Source organism: Lolium perenne, chromosome 7 (genome assembly GCF_019359855.2).
Source record: "Lolium perenne isolate Kyuss_39 chromosome 7, Kyuss_2.0, whole genome shotgun sequence".
In the NCBI taxonomy this organism is placed as follows: Eukaryota; Viridiplantae; Streptophyta; class Magnoliopsida; order Poales; family Poaceae; genus Lolium; species Lolium perenne.
Window position 1 is genome coordinate 51,737,971 of NC_067250.2, and position 20,368 is coordinate 51,758,338.

At 45.8% G+C, this 20,368-nt stretch overlaps 1 protein-coding gene across 1 annotated transcript; it reads left to right on the forward strand.

Annotated features, from left to right (window-relative positions):
• Positions 1–6,553: 6,553 nt before the first annotated feature.
• On the forward strand, positions 6,554–12,438 carry LOC127317536 (probable fructokinase-6, chloroplastic). The gene is made up of 7 exons (XM_051348090.2): positions 6,554–6,865; positions 7,739–7,953; positions 8,771–8,983; positions 9,102–9,299; positions 9,385–9,522; positions 10,080–10,196; positions 11,984–12,438. Exons 1-7 carry the CDS (start codon positions 6,730–6,732, stop codon positions 12,116–12,118), a joined length of 1,152 nt encoding a protein of 383 aa, XP_051204050.1. The 5' UTR covers positions 6,554–6,729; the 3' UTR covers positions 12,119–12,438.
• Positions 12,439–20,368: the final 7,930 nt, after the last annotated feature.

A 20,368-nucleotide genomic window follows, 5' to 3' on the forward strand; every position in this document is an offset into this window, starting at 1 on the left:
GCAGGGAAGAAAGCGAGCTCACACTGGACTGCACCGCGGGACCCACTCAGCGCTGGCGACGGCCCACTTGCCGCCGGATCTGCCGCAGGGACTGGGAGGCAAGTTGCCCGGGCTGGCCTGGCTGCAGCCCCGATTCCTCGTAAACACCGCGCGCACCATGGGCCCGTACGGACCCACGCGGCGGTGAGCGGACCGAGGACCCACGCGCCCCACGGAATCGGGAGTGGCTAGGGTCAATGACTCACACTCCACCCGGGTGGGCCTACTGCTGGGCAAGGTGGTGCGCGTGACGGGGCCCTTGGAGCAGTCACTAGGCTGGTTGGTGGACCCAGGTTCACCTTGTGGAATTTGATGAGGCCGTGTCGCCCTTGTTCCCTAGCGGAGGAAGAGGAACCTTCTCCAGCTGGGTTTTGGACGCGGCCCTTGCGCGCTCTGCCATGTTATTCTAGGTTTGATTAAGATTGAATTTTATCAAGTCTGATAACTTATAATATAGATAATAAACACATAGACATTTGTGGTAGTGGATGATACCACATGTAATCTGAAAATATATTTTCTCATCAGTTCAATAATATTTGTTATGTATTGTGAATATTCATGTTTTTCTTACAGTACTAAATGTTTGGTCAAAGTTTACAAAATCCGACTTTGGCTAAATTCAGAATGCAGGGTAACTATTGACGTATGGACTATTCCATTCCAATGAATATGGCTTTTATTATTTTACAAAACTCAAACCATGTAAAGTTTGATCAAGCGATTACATAAAACTATGAACATGTAATATACAAAATCAATAGCATTAGATACATACTGAAATATATTTTCATATGATATCCATAGTATCCCATAACTGTTGATAGGTTTTTCTAAAAGTTTGATCAGATTTTACTTTATTGAAAAAAAGGCTTATTCATTTGAACGGAGGGAGTATTTTCTAACCAAGATTTATAAAAAAGAAGTGATGGCACGCGTCATACGCCCAAGCATCTTCCCTACATTTTCTCTTTCAATTGCATACCCAAGGGCTGAGCTATGTTCAAGGGAAGGTGTCTGACACCGGCAACCACCAAAAAATTATTAGAGTGAAATACATAGCTTTGTCCTCTAAATATTCGAGAAGTGTCAACCTAGTCCTACATGTACAACAGAAGTGTCACCGACGAACGGTCTTATGCTCGCCAGAGCAGCATGTATTAAGTGCTTGATCTGGTCCTGGCCACGGCCGCTACGCTTCCCAAGCTCCACTCTGGACGCGTCTGGCCCGAGATTCTCATGACTCTGGCAACTCCGTTTCTAGCTTCCACAAGATTATAGCTCGGCAAAACCCTAGACAAGTTACTCATCCAAGCACCCGGGCCCGAGATTTTCATATACTCCCTCCATCCAACAAAGAATGTTTCAACTTAATCTAAACTTAGATGCATCTAGTTAGTTAGTACTACCCGTAAAAGATCATGTTTGCAAATATTCTGACTATAAGCCGATCACTTGTGCAACATGCAAAAAAAAATGTAAACATGTACCTCCAAAACTTGATGGAAGATAAACGATCGATTCGGAAAGTGCAACATTAATCCGGCGAAATGTGCAACCTGACCTTGTTTTCAGCTACCCACTCTTTTATGTAAAATACAATGTACTATAGTTAATGCCAAGTTGAACTTTCCTAAATCGAGTGGGACTTGAGAGGTAGAAAATTTCAAAACTGTGACAGAAGTTTTGCTCCATCTCATTAGGTAGGAAAATTCCAATCAGCTAAGAACTAGATATTCTTTAGTATTCTTTATTATGTTTCTGTCATCCTCGTGTGGATCTCTGTCTGCCGACCTCTTAACGTGTGTAACCACATTGCTTTCAGGTTCATATCCTGCAAAATGTGGCTAAGAATCCATGCATTCAGCCTTACCAATGCTTTCTGCATTCCAAAAAAAAATGCGTGCGCTTCCTAGCAATTTTATATGTTCCATCATCAGTCACAACCTAACTATCGTATTTGAGCATAGTATAGTCAGCTTCCGTCATTTTCAGAAATTTCTAGGTGCGGGAATAAAATACTCCGTAGAAACTTTTAACAAAAAAAAACGTCATGTGGTGCGTATGCAATGAAACTACAGCTAAGTACTCCTAGTTGGAGCTAGCCTTCTAAGGTGGGGAAGGGTCCAACCATGCGGCCAAGTAGCACATTCAGTCAGTCATTCACTGTTCACGGCAGATGAATATAAACCTGCATGATCCATGGAACAAGTTGTTCACTAGGAAATCCACGACGCTGGGCATGCTAAAGTCGCCACGTATTCCATGGAAAAGTATGACTGAGCAAGGGGGCACGAATGGCGGAATGGGACATACTACCTGTTGTTGTCGAGTCATCTACTCGTCTAGTAGACGGCCAGCACCAAAGTTTGCAGGTTGGTCTATAGTCTGCGCGTACTCATCCATGGCCAGATGAGCTGGAAAAGCGCGCGTGCATGACGGGTGCGAAAGCTAGGATGACTGTACTATCAGCTTATCAGTCTACCTACTTGCAGTTGCTTTTAACGGGACATATATTGTGCGGCCAATAACACAAGATGGCAAGTTTCTGCTAATTTTTCCCTCCGCTGTTTACCACTAGCTTGCCCAGAGCGCTGTCATCCCAGCTTTGCTAGTAGCTGGGTGCGTTTTGCCCAAAAGGAGACTTTGAGATGCAGCGCTGGATTCAGTTCTGTCCGAGACATTTGGGCATGTGCAGGTTTTCAGACGTGGGTAGGTACAGGACACTTATATTAGGTAGTAGGAAAATCTTGGGCCCGCTTGTTTTCACAACGAATCGCATATCCTAAAAGGGGTTTTTCCAATAAATGAAATAAAATATCAATATTACGAAGATAACAATTACATCTAACCTCTGCAACAAAAAATACACTAATAACAGTAGGGATAGAAGCAAAAAAAAAATCCCAAACTGACAAGTCATGCTAAAGTGTGCCGAAGGAAACAGCTGCAGCCGAGCTACATCGCTTAGAGCATCACTAGTAGAGCCCTCAAACCCTTAAAAACATTCATGATATATCACAATTGTTCATAGGTAGACATTGACATTGACATTAGGTAGACACTGACATCGACATTGACACTAGGTAGACACTGACATCGACACTAGGTAGATAGTTACTAGGTAGACACTGACACCATCTAGGGTTTATCCCAGAAGTCCTCATCGAAATCGGAGTTGTCGCCATCCTCCGCGACCTTCTTGGCGGCTTCCTCCGCGGCATCCTCGGCCTCCATCTCCGCGACCATCTTGACGTACCAATCGGGATCCTCCGCGGCCTTCTTTGCGGTTTTCTCCGCGGCATCCTCCGCCTCCATCTCCGCGATCAGCTTATCGATCCAATCGGGATCGTCGTCGTCGGAGCTATCGTCAACTACGATAGTGGGAGGCGGCACCGAGGATGAAGACGGTCGAGAGGAGGCCGCCGCAGCTCGCTTCACCGCCAGTTGCGCGTAGAAGTCGAGCTCCTCTGCGACGTGCTGCGGATGCGCCGCACGGAAGGTGGCCATTTCCGCCTCATCGCGGTTCCGGATGGACATCCGCATGTATTCCCGGCGGACAGCGCGCTCCTCGGCGCGGGTAACGATGCTGAACGGCGGCGCCACGAACTCGGCCACCGCGAGGTTGTCGACGTCGAAGAAGTTCCGCGGCCCGGCGCCGCCGTCGTAGCGCCACACCATGACGTCGTATGCGCGGGCGGCGAGTTCGGCCGTGTCGAAGGTCCCGAGCCAAAACCGCTCGCCGCCGCGCGTGATCTCGGCGGCATACCGGCCGGAGAGGCGGAGCCGCACGCCGTGGTAGCCGGTGAACGAGCGCGGCAGGGCGCGGCGGCATCTCCACCGCAGGCTCGGGGAGGCGGGCGGCGGGGAGGCGGCGGGTGGCGGGAGGCGGGCGACGAGGTCGAGGGAGGCGGCGGGTGGCAGTGGAGGCGGGGCGGCTCGAGGCGGGCGGCGAGGAGGTGCGAGAGGCGGGCGACGACGCGGAGGCGGGAGGCGGGTGGCGGGAGGCGCGGATCCGGGTGCGGGGAGCTCGCGGCGTCGGCAGAGGTCGAGGGGAGGCGGGCGGCGGCCGGAATCGCGGCGGGAGGCGGCGCGGAGGCGGCAGGTTGGGAGGGGAAATTTCCCTCCCGCGCGACGAGGAAGAGGAGTGCGGGTTGGGGGCTGTTTGGCCTCCCCAACCCCTACTTCTACATGTTGAAAATGGGTTTGAGGGTTGGGCCTTTAAATTTTTTTGAGGGTTCGAGGGTTTAGGGGTTCTAGTCGATCTACGCGTTTTTCCTCTCACAAACTGTAAAAAAGCAGTTATTTTTTAGAGTTTGAGGGTTTGAGGGCTCTACTAGTGATGCTCTTAGAGGACTTGCACGACTCAAACTAGCTCTCATTTGAACGGCTTTAAACATGAGTCATATTGTGCCAAGGCTATAGTCTATAGAGCTAATTAAGAAGACCATGTATCCAGCGAAAATGGTGAATGGAACCTGGGTGCGCGCTCACCCATTTACGAAAAGTTCAAAAAAATGCTATTTAAAAGTTTCAAAAAAATGTGAAGTAAAATTTTGCATGTACACATTTTTTTGAAACTTTTAAATAGCATTTTTTTGAACTTTTCGTAAATGGGTGCGCGCGCACCCAGGTTCCAAACGTCCGGGTCGTCCAGCGAAAATGAACGGTTAGCGGCTAGGTTTAACCATGTTAACTCAAGTAAGCATACAATACAAAAACTCTATTTTCACTTGGAATGAGCTTTTTCCAATTTAAGACAATTTCGGCAGACATTCATGTGGGTATCACGTCCTAACATAGAGATGATGTAACACATCTCTATTATACTCCACAAGAAAGGGAAAACTCCATGCAATCTTGTATTAAGAATTAACGGAGCATAGCAATAAGTACTTTGACATGATGTTTGAATATTAAATATGCTAACTTGAACCTACAAGATCATCACTATTGTCACGTGACGAACATAGCACATGCATTAACATTATCCCTAGTGAGGTAGCAAAAGAAAAGGCAAAGCCATAATAGATCATGAATTTATTGTCACTATCCAATCACTAACACCATGCTACTCCATCAAATACACACATCACATCACACACGCTCTTGCATGGATGTTGGATCAGAACAAATAATTAAAAACGGGGTACATAATATGCATCTATCAATACATCTTACACATGATATGATCAGATCTCATAGCACAATATCATAAAATAAGGATCCACCACATAGGTATTACAAATATGGCCATAATCATGTGAGGCAGCTCATATGTCACTAAGAACTACGAAGAACATGAGAGAGGTAGATGAAGCTACTGCCACAAACCCATAGTAAAGAGGTGGATTACTCTCCCTTGATCATGGTGATGATGATGAAGACGTTGGAGAAGGTGGAGATCCCTCCGGTGGTGTTCCCGGCGGAGTTCCCCCCTCCAATCTTCTCTGCTGCAGCCTCCGTTTTCGTGTTTCTGTCTTTCTATGACACTTTCCTCCCGAGAAAGTCAAAATACATCGGTGGGCGAAAAGATCACGCGGTTTCGACGATCGACGGCCGAAAGAGGTTGGGTGGTGCGCCCTACCTTGCTGGGCGCGCCACCTATGCTCTTTCAGGCCTCAGGCCTCTCCAGGTGTGGTTCCAGGGTCCAGAGTGCTTCTCCCGATGAAAAAATGACGCTCCAAAAATTAAGATCAATTTGACTCCGTATAGATCTCTGAAAGTGAAAAATACACAAAACAAGGTTTTAATGTTCTGCCGAGTTATAAAGCAAATAAAGGGGATCATTGGTAAATCCCCATAGATCATCGTAAAACATGGTATTATCATCATATATGTTGTAAATATGTGAGAATTCAATATGATAAAAGACAAAGTTCATGTATGCATTTTACATGCATCAACGTCGCCAAACTTAAGCTATGCTCGTTAGAGTGATGTTTCTGTTATTTAGTTTATCTTGTCAACGCTTAGGTTTTAGCCTAAATTATGTCTTTATTTTGGCTGAATCCCTATTGCTAGAACTATAACTATTAGTTCATGTGAGTATTTATATAGTTATTTTTTGTTTCAATTAGTCTACGCATTTTCGATTCGAATTTTTTGTCCGGTATATCCGCATTCAAATTCGCAACCCATTAATATCCGTTCTGGTTTGATTTGTTTTACAGCAGAATATAGTAAATGATAGTATGATACAACCGAAATCTGATTCGATCTGGTCCATTCACCCTAGATGTAGTTTTTCACCCTTGATTTACAGTAGCCCAAACCATTCTATTGTCATAAATTAAAATTAGAATGGTGATGTAAAATTTTACACCCCAAGAAATTATTGTCGTAGAATGGTTGCACTACCAACGGTAACTTTTGTAGGAATGCGTAGCATTTTCACCATTTACTGCGACCGAGCTGTGCTGTTAATCGCGCGCCGTCCGTTGGGCATCGGACGGCCAAGATGCCCTCCCTTGTCTCGCAGGAACACCCTGTGTCCCCTTCCCCAAGCTGGCCACCCCAGTCGGCAGTCGCCAGCGCAGCAGCAAAAACCAAATCAATCCCCCCGGGAGGCAGAGCCGCTCGCTCGCCTCGCCTCGCCTCCTCCGCCGCTCTCCTCCGGTGCTCCGCCCGCCGCGCGCGACACGCTCGATCGCCCGTCGCCGGTACCCACAAGGCCGTGCCCGCCCCGCCATGGCTCTCCGCGCGGCGTCGCCGCCCTGCGCCGCGGGCCGCTGCCTCCCCTCCTCCGCGACGCCTCGCGTCGGCGGCAGGCGCGCCTTCCGATCCCTCGCCTCCGCCGCGCCCGCGCCGCAGCGGGCATCCGCAGGTATCCTACTCTGCTGGATGCACGCGCTATAGCTTCTATATGCTTTCCGTTACGAGCGTATGCCACCCATACGGTTACTGGTTAGAGGTAGTTGTTGCTGCCTGCCAATGATTGGGGTCCGTATTCAGGCGGATTTCAAGCCCATTGATGTGTAGTTCAAATGTAGGTTTAGGTCTGTCCGACACATGCTTTTTCCCCCTTGTGAAATGGACACTCCGGACACAGACTATAATCGTGCGATTGAAGCAGTTCGGTTGGCCTCAGTGAACCTGGAGTAGGGTACTAGGCTACTAGCGTTATCGTGTCAACCGTCCGAGAGGCAAAGAGATGCACAACTGGGTATGCCTACCTAACCTGCGAGGCATGGATGGGTGAATCCTTCATTTTTGTCCTATATTTGGAAGTTGTTGTGTTGAGGAAAACAGTGTCGCTGGCTTGGTCGGGAAGCATGCGCTGTGATATCGATAAGTTGGTTCTGTGTCAGGTGCTGTATGCATGATGGAAAATTTCTTCTGGTGAGGAAGACTGGAAAGTAGGCTGGTTTGTTGTATGTAAATGATTTGCACAGTCTAAATGGGATTGGCATGCATATTCTGTTAGGCAAGTCCTTCTGATGGTCCTGTAGTTTTCTCAAACTTAAAACCATGGTCTGTTGGCATGCAATTACAATTCAGGAGGTCTATGTGGACTGAAGTGGGTTCCAAGTGCAATGATTGTGGTTGGTTGCTCAGATTTAACTTTTTCTTTATTTGGATTTGATTGGTTTCCTAGATAATGTTTTGTTTTTGATAAGCTGTGTTGTTTTTTATATATGTTGCTGTCAAGGCCATATAATTTGATATCATTCCTCTTTGATTATATTTTCAACCGTAGTTCGTACCAAAGCAATAAACAGTGATGGCGCCCCTGGAACAAGCGATTCTCCACAGGTGGTGTGTTTTGGGGAATTACTGATCGACTTCGTCCCAACTGTCAGTGGCGTATCATTGGCAGATGCACCTGCCTTCAAGAAGGCTCCAGGGGGTGCACCTGCCAACGTTGCAGTTGGAATAGCTCGTCTTGGTGGGTCATCAGCATTCATTGGGAAGGTAATTTATATTTTTCTTCTTCCTATTTCTGCAGGCTGTAATACAATAGTAAAAATCAAGCGCGTGTAAATACACTTTAGCTGAAACCTGGAAAAGGAAAGTACATGCAGATCAGTCTTCCAATTTATCGTTTAATACACAATTTCTTAACACTGCATATTGCATTGAGACCTCTAATATTATTGATAAATTGCACTCTTGGTCCCATTAATTTCACTTAGGCGTGTCTCAAATGTTTGACCTTCTAGAAAAGTTTCTACACTTTTAAAACTGCCAGAAATTCATCTACTAGTTCGCATACTCATATGAAGCATTGGAATGACTAGCAATAGTTTTCCAGCGCTTATGCATTGCATTAGTAGAAACCTGCGCATATTCAATTATTCATCCTGCTCATTATTGCAGTCGACTTGAATGCTTCTATGGTTCTATATGCTTACACATTTTGGTAGTACACACCTTGAACCTTGCCTACGAGTACAACATCACCTCACCTCTCTACTCTACCGAGATTGAGAGATCGATGAAAGCGGCACAAGTGCCAAGAAGCCGGTTCCATGCTTGCATATTCCGATGATTGATCTGAGATAACTGCAAGTTTGGTGACCCTCAAGGAAGATTTCCATGTTTAGGATCTTTCAGGAAGATGATTTTTATTAATTGTTTGGTAAATGAGATGATTTTTATATCTAGAGACCTAAAGTGTGGTGTGCTCAATATCATTAATTCCATATTGTATGCAGTATGCACTTCACAATGCATTCCTTTGTGTACATGGTGTTCCTCAGCTCCTGTATTTAACAGTGAACACGTGCAGGTTGGTGATGATGAATTTGGATACATGCTATCTGATATGCTGAAGGAGAATAACGTGAACAATCAAGGATTGCTGTTCGATACTCATGCTAGAACAGCTTTGGCATTTGTGACACTTCGAAGTGACGGTGAACGCGAATTTATGTTTTACCGCAATCCAAGTGCAGACATGCTGCTTGAAGAAAAAGAGCTTGACCTTGACCTTATCAGGAAGGTAGGAATATTGCATGGTGTTATGGCAGCGATGCTTCTCTACTACCATGGTGTTATTTAATCATGTAATATGTTTGTGACAAAGCTGAACTTAAACTTTATCATGGCAACTATGCTAGGCAAAAATCTTCCATCATGGATCAATAAGTCTGATAACCGAGCCATGTAAAACTGCACATATTGCAGCTTCAAAAGCTGGTAAAGATGCTGGGGTACTAATTTCATATGATCCGAATTTGAGGCTCCCACTGTGGTCATCAGCTGATGATGCTAGAGACGGTATCCTGAGCATATGGGACACTGCTGATCTTATCAAGGTAATAACTAACAAGCAGCAGCCTGCAAGTTATTTTTGTTCGCCACAGGCTTACTGTCTTGATTATTCACCTGCTTTGAGAATAGGTCAGTGCAGAGGAGATTTCCTTTTTGACGAATGGGGAGGATCCATATGATGATTCTGTTGTTGAGAAACTTATCCATCCGAACACAAAGTTGCTTCTTGTCACTGAAGGTCCAGATGGCTGTAGATATTATTCTAAGGTAATGTTTATCTGTGACCTGCATATATATTTCTCATTACTATCTCTGGTCAGTGGTTGCAAGTTTGCAGTAACCTGTACTTGTGTTGGTAAGTGATTTCTGAGATGCAGACGGACTTTTTGTAGTATCTCCTCGACCATACTTGATTATTGTAGAAGTCATGCAGCATTTAAAAATATTTCTGAAGTACAGAGATACGTGGTGTAGAGCATAAGATGGATTTTGCTCTTGACTCTTGTAGCAGAAGGGAGGAGGAAAACCCGAGTTGTGTAGCCGAGTAGTGCTAGCGTGCTGGCCAATTGTCCTTTGGAGACTTTTCTTGTCCTCAAGTAGTGTAATAATTTACCTGTTGTGAGCATGTTCAGACCTGTAGGGTGGAGATGACAACGTCCTTCACTTTTTCATGCAGTCACTTACTGGTCTTGTGTACCTTTTTTTTTTCTGAAAACGAGGATGACCTCCTGCCTCTGCATTGGTTTGATGCACACAGCCATACTGGTCTTGTGTAACTAAGTCTATATAACATTATGAAATATTGTTCTATTGTGAAACGACAGGAATTTAGTGGAAAAGTTGGTGGATTAAAGGTAACTGCTGTTGACACCACTGGTGCTGGGGATGCCTTTGTTGCTGGAATATTATCTAAGCTAGCTGTGGATTTTTCAATCCTTCAGGTATGACTAGTACTGGCAGAAATGTAAGTATATTCATTTTGTTTTCTTTTTCAGCCTGTAGAGTAGTAGAGTGCGCTCAATGAAGCACACACAACTCTTCCTGAATATCATTGTAGATGGAAGTATGCAATGATTTCCAAATGAAGAAGTGATATATAGTTTTGATATCTGCACAGTATCGAAACTTGTAGTTTTGATTACCTCATTGAGAAGAGGATTCAGAATATGCTAAATGTTATGGACTCCTTTTGTGGGAAGTTATACAAGCGGTTTGGGCCCAAGTTCTAGAAGGACATTTGCATTGGCGTACTGAGGTAGAAATAAGGGTGCAGCATGAGGAGTGCGACTGGTGCTGCAGTTTGAGTCTAGGAAGGCAGACATGTTAGGAAGATCAATGTAGGGAAAACTTTGAGTTAGTGACGGACAAAGAGTTGAGCTCAAAAAGAATGAGTAATCCGGAAAGAGTTCAGTTTGTGAGTTCTTTGAAGTCTGAGCCCAACTCTGTCCAGTTTGGGTCTTAGGTAATGCTATAAGAAAATAATTAGCTTTCCATTCCAAGTAACTCTGAGTTCAGAGACTCATCATGACTGAGGACAAGCCTCAGCAAATGCATGTTGGCGAGCTCAGGTTATTTTTTATCCTCTGCATCCAAGCCCTAGAACCCACCACCTTCTTCGTTGTCCACATAAACGCTGGCACGGATAGCCTAGTCGTCCATATTAGCGAGGGCCGAGCAGCTGCCGGCAACCACAAAGCTGACATTCTTAAATGTTTTTGTTGAAGGCTTTGCAATCCTCAAACCAAGAATGTGCACTCCTACTAATTGAATGATGAATGAATATGTTTCAATACCTGATGCATCCATGTACACCAAACTTCCTGGTAAATTAGCTGTCACATTTTTCTCGAAAATTTCCTCGTTGAGGATTTTAAACAACCGGTGTGGTCTAGAGAAACTGTCCAAAACATCCGTCGGACAAATTACTCATCTGTGGCATAAATGAAAATTGGAATTCCTTAATGGAAATAATGTGAATATGATAAACTTTCATTATAAAAGTAATTGTCATACCACAAATATCTGGAATAACAGTGTCAATTTGATCTTCCAATAAAATAGTTCGTTCTAGAATAGCATTAAAACTGTCAATACTGCGCTATTCATTTTCCTGGTACATAATCCCTCCATTTCCAATTATAAGGCACACTCTATGCAACTTGTTCTAAAACATAAAGCGAGCACTCCACATTAAAGATGCTTTCTCTTTGCTCTCATTTATATCTCCAATGTGTGTGGTTAAAATGCATAATAACTACCATTCCTTACTGCCGAGCCATCAACAATATGGACAGCATGATCATTTCTCTAATACTATTCTCTTGGATTTTTGGTTTCATTAACCCCTTGCTTGGCCAACACGTTATTTCGTAGACACACTTATTTGCAAGTATTTGTAATCTTGTATCATGCGTGGACATGATAGGTTGATAAATGAAGCTACAACACACATAACCATCTCCGCGAAGTCTAGGAAAGAATGTGCCCTATTCCATGCATCCACCGTAAATGTGTAAATCTGACGTTTTGGGAACTATTCAGCGGCACCCCATATGTATCATAGTCTAAACAATACAAAAAACAAGTAAATCATGTTCTTGTGATGGCACTACTTTTCAAGCTAACCTACTACTATTACCTCTCTGCAACTCTGCAATTGCAACACCAGTCGGAAAGGTGGCTGTGTGATTGATTGCTCTGCTTACTTTGCTGTTGCTGGCCTGAACAGGATGAAGCTCGGCTGAGAGAAGCCCTGAAGTTTGCAAACATCTGTGGAGCTCTCACCGTGACAGAAAGAGGAGCGATTCCCGCGATGCCCACCCCGCAGCAAGTGGCTGACGCCCTGGCCAACGTTGCTGCTTAAGTAAGCCGGGCACGGGGTGCTCATCTTGTTAGTCGTGTAAATTGGCGTAGCCTGTGGAGCATCATGTTGCTAGAATAGGTTTAATCTCTGCCGTGCGAATTGGTTCACACTGCTTGGCGCCTTGCTGGCCTGACACAGGTTACCGGCCAACCAAATAAGATGCAAGATGCCATTTGCGGTCCGATTTCGGTTGCAAACTTTGGGGTTGTTGAGCCCGAGAGCTGCTACTTGGCTACTTGCTGTGGTTGTAAAATTTTACAGCAGTTATCTGAAGGTTGGGAGTAGGGACAACGTGTAATGAAGGTGGTTGTATTCGGAAGTGGGCTCAGTTTTGCTCAAATGGGGGTTTGAGCCGGACAGCTACTACTCCTACTTGCTGTTGCTGGCTTGCTGTTGTAGTATGCTTTTACTGCATTTATCTGAAGGTTATTTTTTTACCTGCATTTATCTGAAGGTTGGGAGGAGGTGTACTGAAGCTGGTTCTCTTTCCTAGTGGGTTCAGTTTTCGCAACATATATCTTCTCCAAATGGGCTCGAATGTTGCAAGTGGTCTGCTCCTTTTATCTTTGAATAACAAGAGGTACCCTGAGCTTACCTGTGGTATTTATCGTGTATCTCAAGTTGAGCTGACACATGGTTGCCGACGTGGTTCCCCGTCACATGTGCGTCTACAGCTACACAGCTCAAGTCTGCGACAAGGATAAGGTACGTACAAGATATTATTCCTCCTTGTTTACACCTTGTCTGTACGCGCGGAAGCATTTGAAGGGACTGAATCTGAACACGTAATCTGAATTTGAAGTTGAGGGCTACCTTCTTCGTAATCAAAGCTTGGATTAGACGTGAACCCACCGCACTGACGCCGAAGAATGTTGGCCGAGATCGCGCGATCTTGTCTGCCTGGCCTATACGAGATAGGCAACAAGTACCAACGCCTAGGTCCACGTCCGCCCCGCGTCACCTATTCGATCGTCTTGTTCAGTTGCTCCATTCCGCACCGTGCGTGTCCAGCAGGGAGCAAAGCAGCATTCCCATCGCCACAAATCGTGGTCACGAGAGGAACGATGGGGTCGATAGATACACGGAAAGCAGGAGCAGGCAATGAAGCAAGGGGGCAAGCCAACGCAGCCCAGTTTTCCAGGGGATCAGGCGCACGCGCGCATGATTTCCGACATGAGAATCGGCAATCCGCATGAACCCAAGTCCAAAGGCATTATTTAAAAACGAGGTTTTTTTTTTCTCGGCCCCATTCCAAATTTCCAACAACCCAATCTCACCCCCAAATCCCTTGTTTCAAAAAAAATCTCACCCCCAAATCTCGCAAATATATGCGTACCCGGCCGACCTCCTCTGCCCCGATAATCGATCACACACCGTTCCACAATAGCTCGACATATACCCATTACCCAAATGGTTTCTATCGTTCCTGCAACTATGACCAACGCGAATCTCAAATTTGCCATTTGACTATGGAAATCTCAATCTTGCCATCGCTCAGTTACAACACACCTCTGTTTTGTCACCTCATCATCTCCCTTGTTAGTCTATAATCAGTTTTACCATTTGAAGAGTGGATGCATATGAAAAATGCATTTAATATGTCAAAGGGACAAGCATTCAACATTTAGAAATACTACCAACAAAGAGCCGGAAGGCACGTCTCCACAAATTTTTACACTTGGTATACAAACTATTTTTGTTCGTATCCACAATAACTCAACGTGTACCCATTACCCAAATCACACTAGACGTAAGGATATGTGACAAAAAAAAGTACATATGGTTTTATAAATGGAAGTATATCATATACCCATTAGGTACATATATCATATATCGGATCATAAAGTACATACTAGCGTAACGATATACCCCTCCAAAATTTCACAAGTAGGGACTACACAATAATATTTTTACATACATAATACTCCTTGACCATGTATCCATGTAGCTAGGTCTAGCCTCAAGTTTCACACCCCCTGGTGGATTAGTTAGGATTAAGTCCCTGCTTAGGATAGCTTCACCTTTCTTCCATGACTGCTACAGTCCATGTCTTATTTACGTGATCATATTTTAATGTGTAGTTGTTTATTTGCTAGTGATATTGTTTATAATATGGTGTTGTTCATAAAATATGTGTTGTTATTTCTAAATTATGGATTTTTTTTGTGTACAACTATTTTTTGCTCAACTTAATGTGTTGCAAACATATGTACCCACGGTTACCTATTTATGAGGTATGGGAAAAAAAATTATACCCGTTAGTAGGTATATGGGTACGAATGATGGATAACAAAGCCGGGGGTAACATATACAGGTATGGGTGGCTCCCCTGTGCCCATATCTTTCGGATGCCATCCCTAGCTCTATGAGATCGAGCAGCCTGCCATTTGACCCTGGTCCCAAAAACTCGATTAGTCTGCGTTATATCATGTAGAGATACTATGTCCGCGCCGCTGTTCCATGCAGTTTGTACGGTAAAATCCCCAGGTTTGCCACTGGCGGCCGAGATTTGACCGGTCAAATAGATCGGCGATGGATCTGAGGTCAAACAGGTCAAAGCTATGGCGTGTGCCCGTGTTGGGGAATGAAGATTTTCCATCAGGGAGCATGCACATGCCGTTGGCCGTGGGGAACCGAGGAATGTAGTTTGATTAAGCACATCGAGCTAGAAGGATAACGATGATATAATAAGCAGGGGAGTTGGCCAAAGCTCTAAAGGATGGAATACTCGCCGTTAGATGCGAACGGGCCAATCTGATCGGGTCGACATGCGACGCGTAACTATGCCCCATGCAGCCCGCCCTCTCTCGCTTGGTGGCATCGAGTTCCATAAAAAAAAAAAGTGGACCCAACGTCTACGCACCCACACGGCCGGCCATCTCTATGCGGCGATGGGCTTGTCGCTGCTGGCCCATGCCCTTCTCAACCCGGGCCTCCTCCTCCGTTCTTTGCTTTGGGAAGGATGTCCATGTTGCACCTTTTTTTTGGAAAAAAAGGAAAACTTTGTCCCAAACATCAAGGCAGTACGTGCAGTTGCGTTGCATTTTTCTCTCTCGAGTACAGTATTGAGAAAGATCTCTGTACAGCTGATGCAAATGGCGGCCTCTTTCTTGGACACGTTTTCGCTACGCGCCTCTATGATAAACGAAATGCCAAGTGGCACCAAGTCCAAATAGGCCGCATCGTGGGGTTTCATGATAGAGAGGCGTATCATTCTTGGATACAAGTAACTAAAGTATTCTCTCTCTTTTTTTTTGAAAAAAAGGAACATACACTGGCTTCTGCATCAATAGCACACGGATTTTTATTACAAGGTTTTTAAGTTTTGTTGCGGTCAGAAACCCACCGGCGAGCAGCGACGGGCAACACAGTAGAGCCGGGAGGCTCCCAGGACTGCGGCTGGCCCTGGTCCCTCCGAGCGACGGCCCGCAAAGACTCGGCACGCACGTCCGATGCTGGTGCAAGGGCGTGCCACCTGACCTATACCTGGTCAGGAAGGTGATGGAGATGCCTCGCTTAGTTTCCTGCATGGCATACACGTAAACATTAAATACGAGCCTCGATCGGCTCTCAGGTTGTCCTGTGAATCGGCTCAAAGAGCCGATCCACCCATGATTCGCACGAGGTGTACGAATATATGGTGGTCCTGCTTGATCAATATAAAGCTAAAACGATCTACTACGATTTAGGGTTTTCACCACATAATCGGAACATCCTACTCGTGATTGAGCCTGGCGGCCACGCACGGTGATCGTAAACCGTCCCTAGACAAGGCCTAAAAACCAACATGAGGTTGATCCCCGGAACATCCTGTCTAGGGCTGGCAAACTACACCCTACGCGCCACTGGATCATTCAATCCGTTTGTAAGGCCTAACTATGCAGATATTAAACTAATCCTTGAACAACAAGGAGCAACCATAACGGATCGGATCTACTAAATAAAGATCAAGCGGGGTGCCGCCCCTACACCTAAGATAGGTGTAAGGGCAGCTAGATGTCTCAGGGTTGCACGACGACAGCATATGATACGATGAACAATGCTAACCCTAACACATCTAAGATAACTACGTTGCTCGCCATCAAAAAGGCTTCAGTACGAGCAACGCATGAACAGCGAATAAACTTGTACTGCCTAGATCGCAAGATGCGATCTAGGCAGCATGATGCTTACCCGGAAGAAACCCTCGAGACAAGAGAGTTGGCGATGCGCCTAGATTGGTTTGTGATGAACGTGATTGTTGTTTATTTCATAAACCCTAGATACATATTTATAGTCCGTAGACTTTCTAACGTGGGAATAATCCCAACCGTGCACGAGCCAAACTCTAACTAACCGACACGTATCCTACTATATTACAGATACACGGGCAAACTAGCCCAAACTTTGCATATAAGGCCGATTCACGTATATTCTTCCATGTATATTCTTCAAGCCCATCTTGATCGCGGCCCACCTCTGATTCGGTCAAATCCTGGTGATAACACATGCCACCCTGGTTTTGGAATTGATAATTCCAAAATCACTCTGCCTTTTCTTCGTCGGCTCATGTCGTGGCAGAACCGTCGCAGTATTCTTCATCATGATGCCTTGCCTTCTCAACCTCTCTGCAAGATTTGATAGCTTTAGCATCACTTCCTCGGAAAACTGCAATGGCATTAAATCTCTACTAGGCTCCCCCTTATTTAACTGTGCCGACCGATTCGCCTCTTCATCCCCCTCCTCTGTTCTAGCTATCGGCACCGAAAAACCCTCTTTCCCTGTAGCAATGTCTTCTTCTTCCTCCGTCTCCTCCGGCCTCTCTTTCCAATCTTCTTCCTCGAGCGAGCCGATGTCAGAGCCAGAGTGGGACTTCGACTTCGTGTCAGATGGCCCACCAGAAGCCCTCGTCGGATCAGATGGCGACCTGCCCCTGACTGATGGGGAAGTCGACCTCCAGTTCCTCATTGAAGGGGAACTGGAGAGCGAGAGCGAGGATGACCTCCACTCCTGGAGGAACCCCACTTCCTCCGATAAGGAGGAGGAAGAGGAAGACGAGGAAGAAGAGGAGGAACAGGAAGAAGAGGAGGAAGACGACTCCTCCTCCGCTGGGTACCCGCCGGCGAAGCGCTTCCGCGCTTGGGCGGACAGTGAAGATGATGATGATGACGAAGAGGAAGAAGCTCCGGCCGAGGGCTGGGGCAGCAGCGACGAGGAGTTCTCCGGAAGCAGCGCCGGCGGCAGCTACGATGCCGACGACGAGGGCAGTGAGGATTAGTAGAGTAGGATCAGTAGTACTCGAGCAACCGGCTCTTCTTTTGTTCCCCCTTTCTTGAGCAATCGGCTCTTCATTGTAAAAAACCCTCCTTTTATTAATGAAGAAGTATTTCCAATCAACTTTTTGCTGATAGTCAAAGTCAAACGATCTCCCAAAAAAGCCGATGGCATCGCATCGGTCTCTACCATAAAAACACGAGTAAGGCCGACCCAGTTGCCCCTCCAAACGGTAACCTGCGACCTCCGTCTGAGAAAGCAAACTCAGATCCCCAAATCGCCGCCTGAGCAGTTCCAACTCACGGCCACCCGCATCCCAGATCTCGACCGCGCCGCCCCAACTCTACAGCGCATCCAATGGCGGAATCATCCAACACCATGGTCTCCGGTCTGAAGGTAATCCTTAACCTCCTCTCGCCATTCGAATCAACGTTAGGATTAATAGCAAACACCTGAATTAATATTCTGTTCTGTTATCAATTTTAGGTTTCAGACATCCTACTACCACATCCTTCTCTCGCAAATTCTATGTGCCTCGGTCCTCGTTCTTCCGAGAGTTCCGCCCTCTTAATTTCATGCGAGGCTAACAGAATCCCCTTCGTGAACCAGAACTTAGATCTGTCTTCCTGGGCCGACTGCCTGCGAGCCTGGCCTAATCCTCCTGAGGGTTGGGTGGCATGGTACAATAGAGTATCCAAAACCCACTATGCCACCTGGGAAGCCATAGGGATAGCCGATGCCTTGTCATTATCATTGTCTCCCCTTGAAAAGAATGAAAATATTCTGAAAACCATCGGCTACTTCTGGTCTGATGCACTGAACTGCTTCATGTTTGGCCATGGACCTATGACACCAACTCTGCTGGATGTGGCCATGATCACAGGCCTAGACATTGCATCCCCAAGCCCTTCTGCATTCAAACTGCCGAAAGTTCCTTTCACCCTTTCCTCTAAAAAAGAGTGTACCAGCTGGGGTGCCTGATACGCGTTCAACACGCGTCCGTTGGGAACCCCAAGAGGAAGGTGTGATGCGTACAGCGGCAAGTTTCCCTCAGTATGAAACCAAGGTTATCGAACCAGTAGGAGCCAAGAAGCACGTTGAAGGTTGATGGCGGCGGGATGTAGTGCGGCGCAACACCAGGGATTCCGGCGCCAACGTGGAACCTGCACAACACAACCAAAGTACTTTGCCCCAACGAAATGCTGAGGTTGTCAATCTCACCGGCTTGCCGTAACAAAGGATTAACCGTATTGTGTGGAAGATGATTGTTTGCGTAAAACAGTAGAACAAGTATTGCAAGAGATTGTATTTCAGTAAAGAGAATTGGACCGGGGTCCATAGTTCACTAGAGGTGTCTCTCCCATAAGATAAACAGCATGTTGGGTGAACAAATTACAGTTGGGCAATTGACAAATAAAGAGGGCATGACCATGCACATACATATCATGATGAGTATAGTGAGATTTAATTGGGCATTACGACAAAGTACATAGACCGCCATCCAACTGCATCTATGCCTAAAAAGTCCACCTTCAGGTTATCATCCGAACCCCCTCCAGTATTAAGTTGCAAAGCAACAGACAATTGCATTAAGTATGGTGCGTAATGTAATCAACAACTACATCCTTAGACATAGCATCAATGTTTTATCCCTAGTGGCAACAGCACAACACAACCTTAGAACTTTCTCACACTTGTCCTGTGTCAATGCGGCATGAACCCACTATCGAGCATAAATACTCCCTCTTGGAGTTACAAGCATCTACTTGGCCAGAGCATCTACTAGTAACGGAGAGCATGCAAGATCATAAACAACACATAGATATAACTTTGATAATCAACATAACAAGTATTCTCTATTCATCGGATCCCAACAAACGCAACATATAGAATTACGTATAGATGATCTTGATCATGTTAGGCAGCTCACAAGATCCGACAATGATAGCACAATGGGGAGAAGACAACCATCTAGCTACTGCTATGGACCATAGTCCCAGGGGTAGACTACTCACACATCACTCCGGAGGCGACCATGGCGGCGTAGAGTCCTCCGGAGATGACTCCCCTCTCCGGGAGGGTGCCGGAGGCGATCTCCTGGATCCCCCGAGATGGGCTCGGCGGCGGCGGCGTCTCTGGTCGGTTTTCCGTAGCGTGGCTCTCTGTCCGGGGGGTTTCGCGACGGAGGCTATTTGTAGGCGGAAGGGCAGGTCAAGAGGCGGCACGGGGGCCCCACACCACAGGGCCGCGCGGCCAAGGGGGGGCCGCGCCGCCCTATGGTTTGGGCGCCTCGTGGCCCAACTTCGTCTCCTCTTCGGACTTCTGGAAGCTTCGTGGCAAAATAGGCCCCTGGGCGTTGATTTCGTCCAATTCCGAGAATATTTCGTTACTAGGATTTCTGAAACCAAAAACAGCAGACAAAGAATCGGCACTTCGGCATCTTGTTAATAGGTTAGTTCCAAAAAATGCACGAATATGACATAAAGTGTGCATAAAACATGTAGATAACATCAATAATGTGGCATGGAACATAAGAAATTATCGATACGTCGGAGACGTATAAGCATCCCCAAGCTTAGTTCTGCTCGTCCCGAAGGTGTAAAACGATAACACGTATAATTTCTGGAGTGACATGCCATCATAATCTTGATCATACTATTTGTAAAGCATATGTAGTGAATGCAGCGATCAAAACAATGTATATGACATGAGTAAACAAGTGAATCATAAAGCAAAGACTTTTCATGAATAGCACTTCAAGACAAGCATCAATAAGTCTCGCATAAGAGTTAACTCATAAAGCAATAATTCAAAGTAAAGGCATTGAAGCAACACAAAAGAAGATTAAGTTTCAGCGGTTGCTTTCAACTCATAACATGTATATCTCATGGATATTGTCAACATAGAGTAATATAATAAGTGCAATAAGCAAGTATGTCGGAATCAATGCACAGTTCACACAAGTGTTTGCTTCTTGAGGTGGAGAGAAATAGGTGA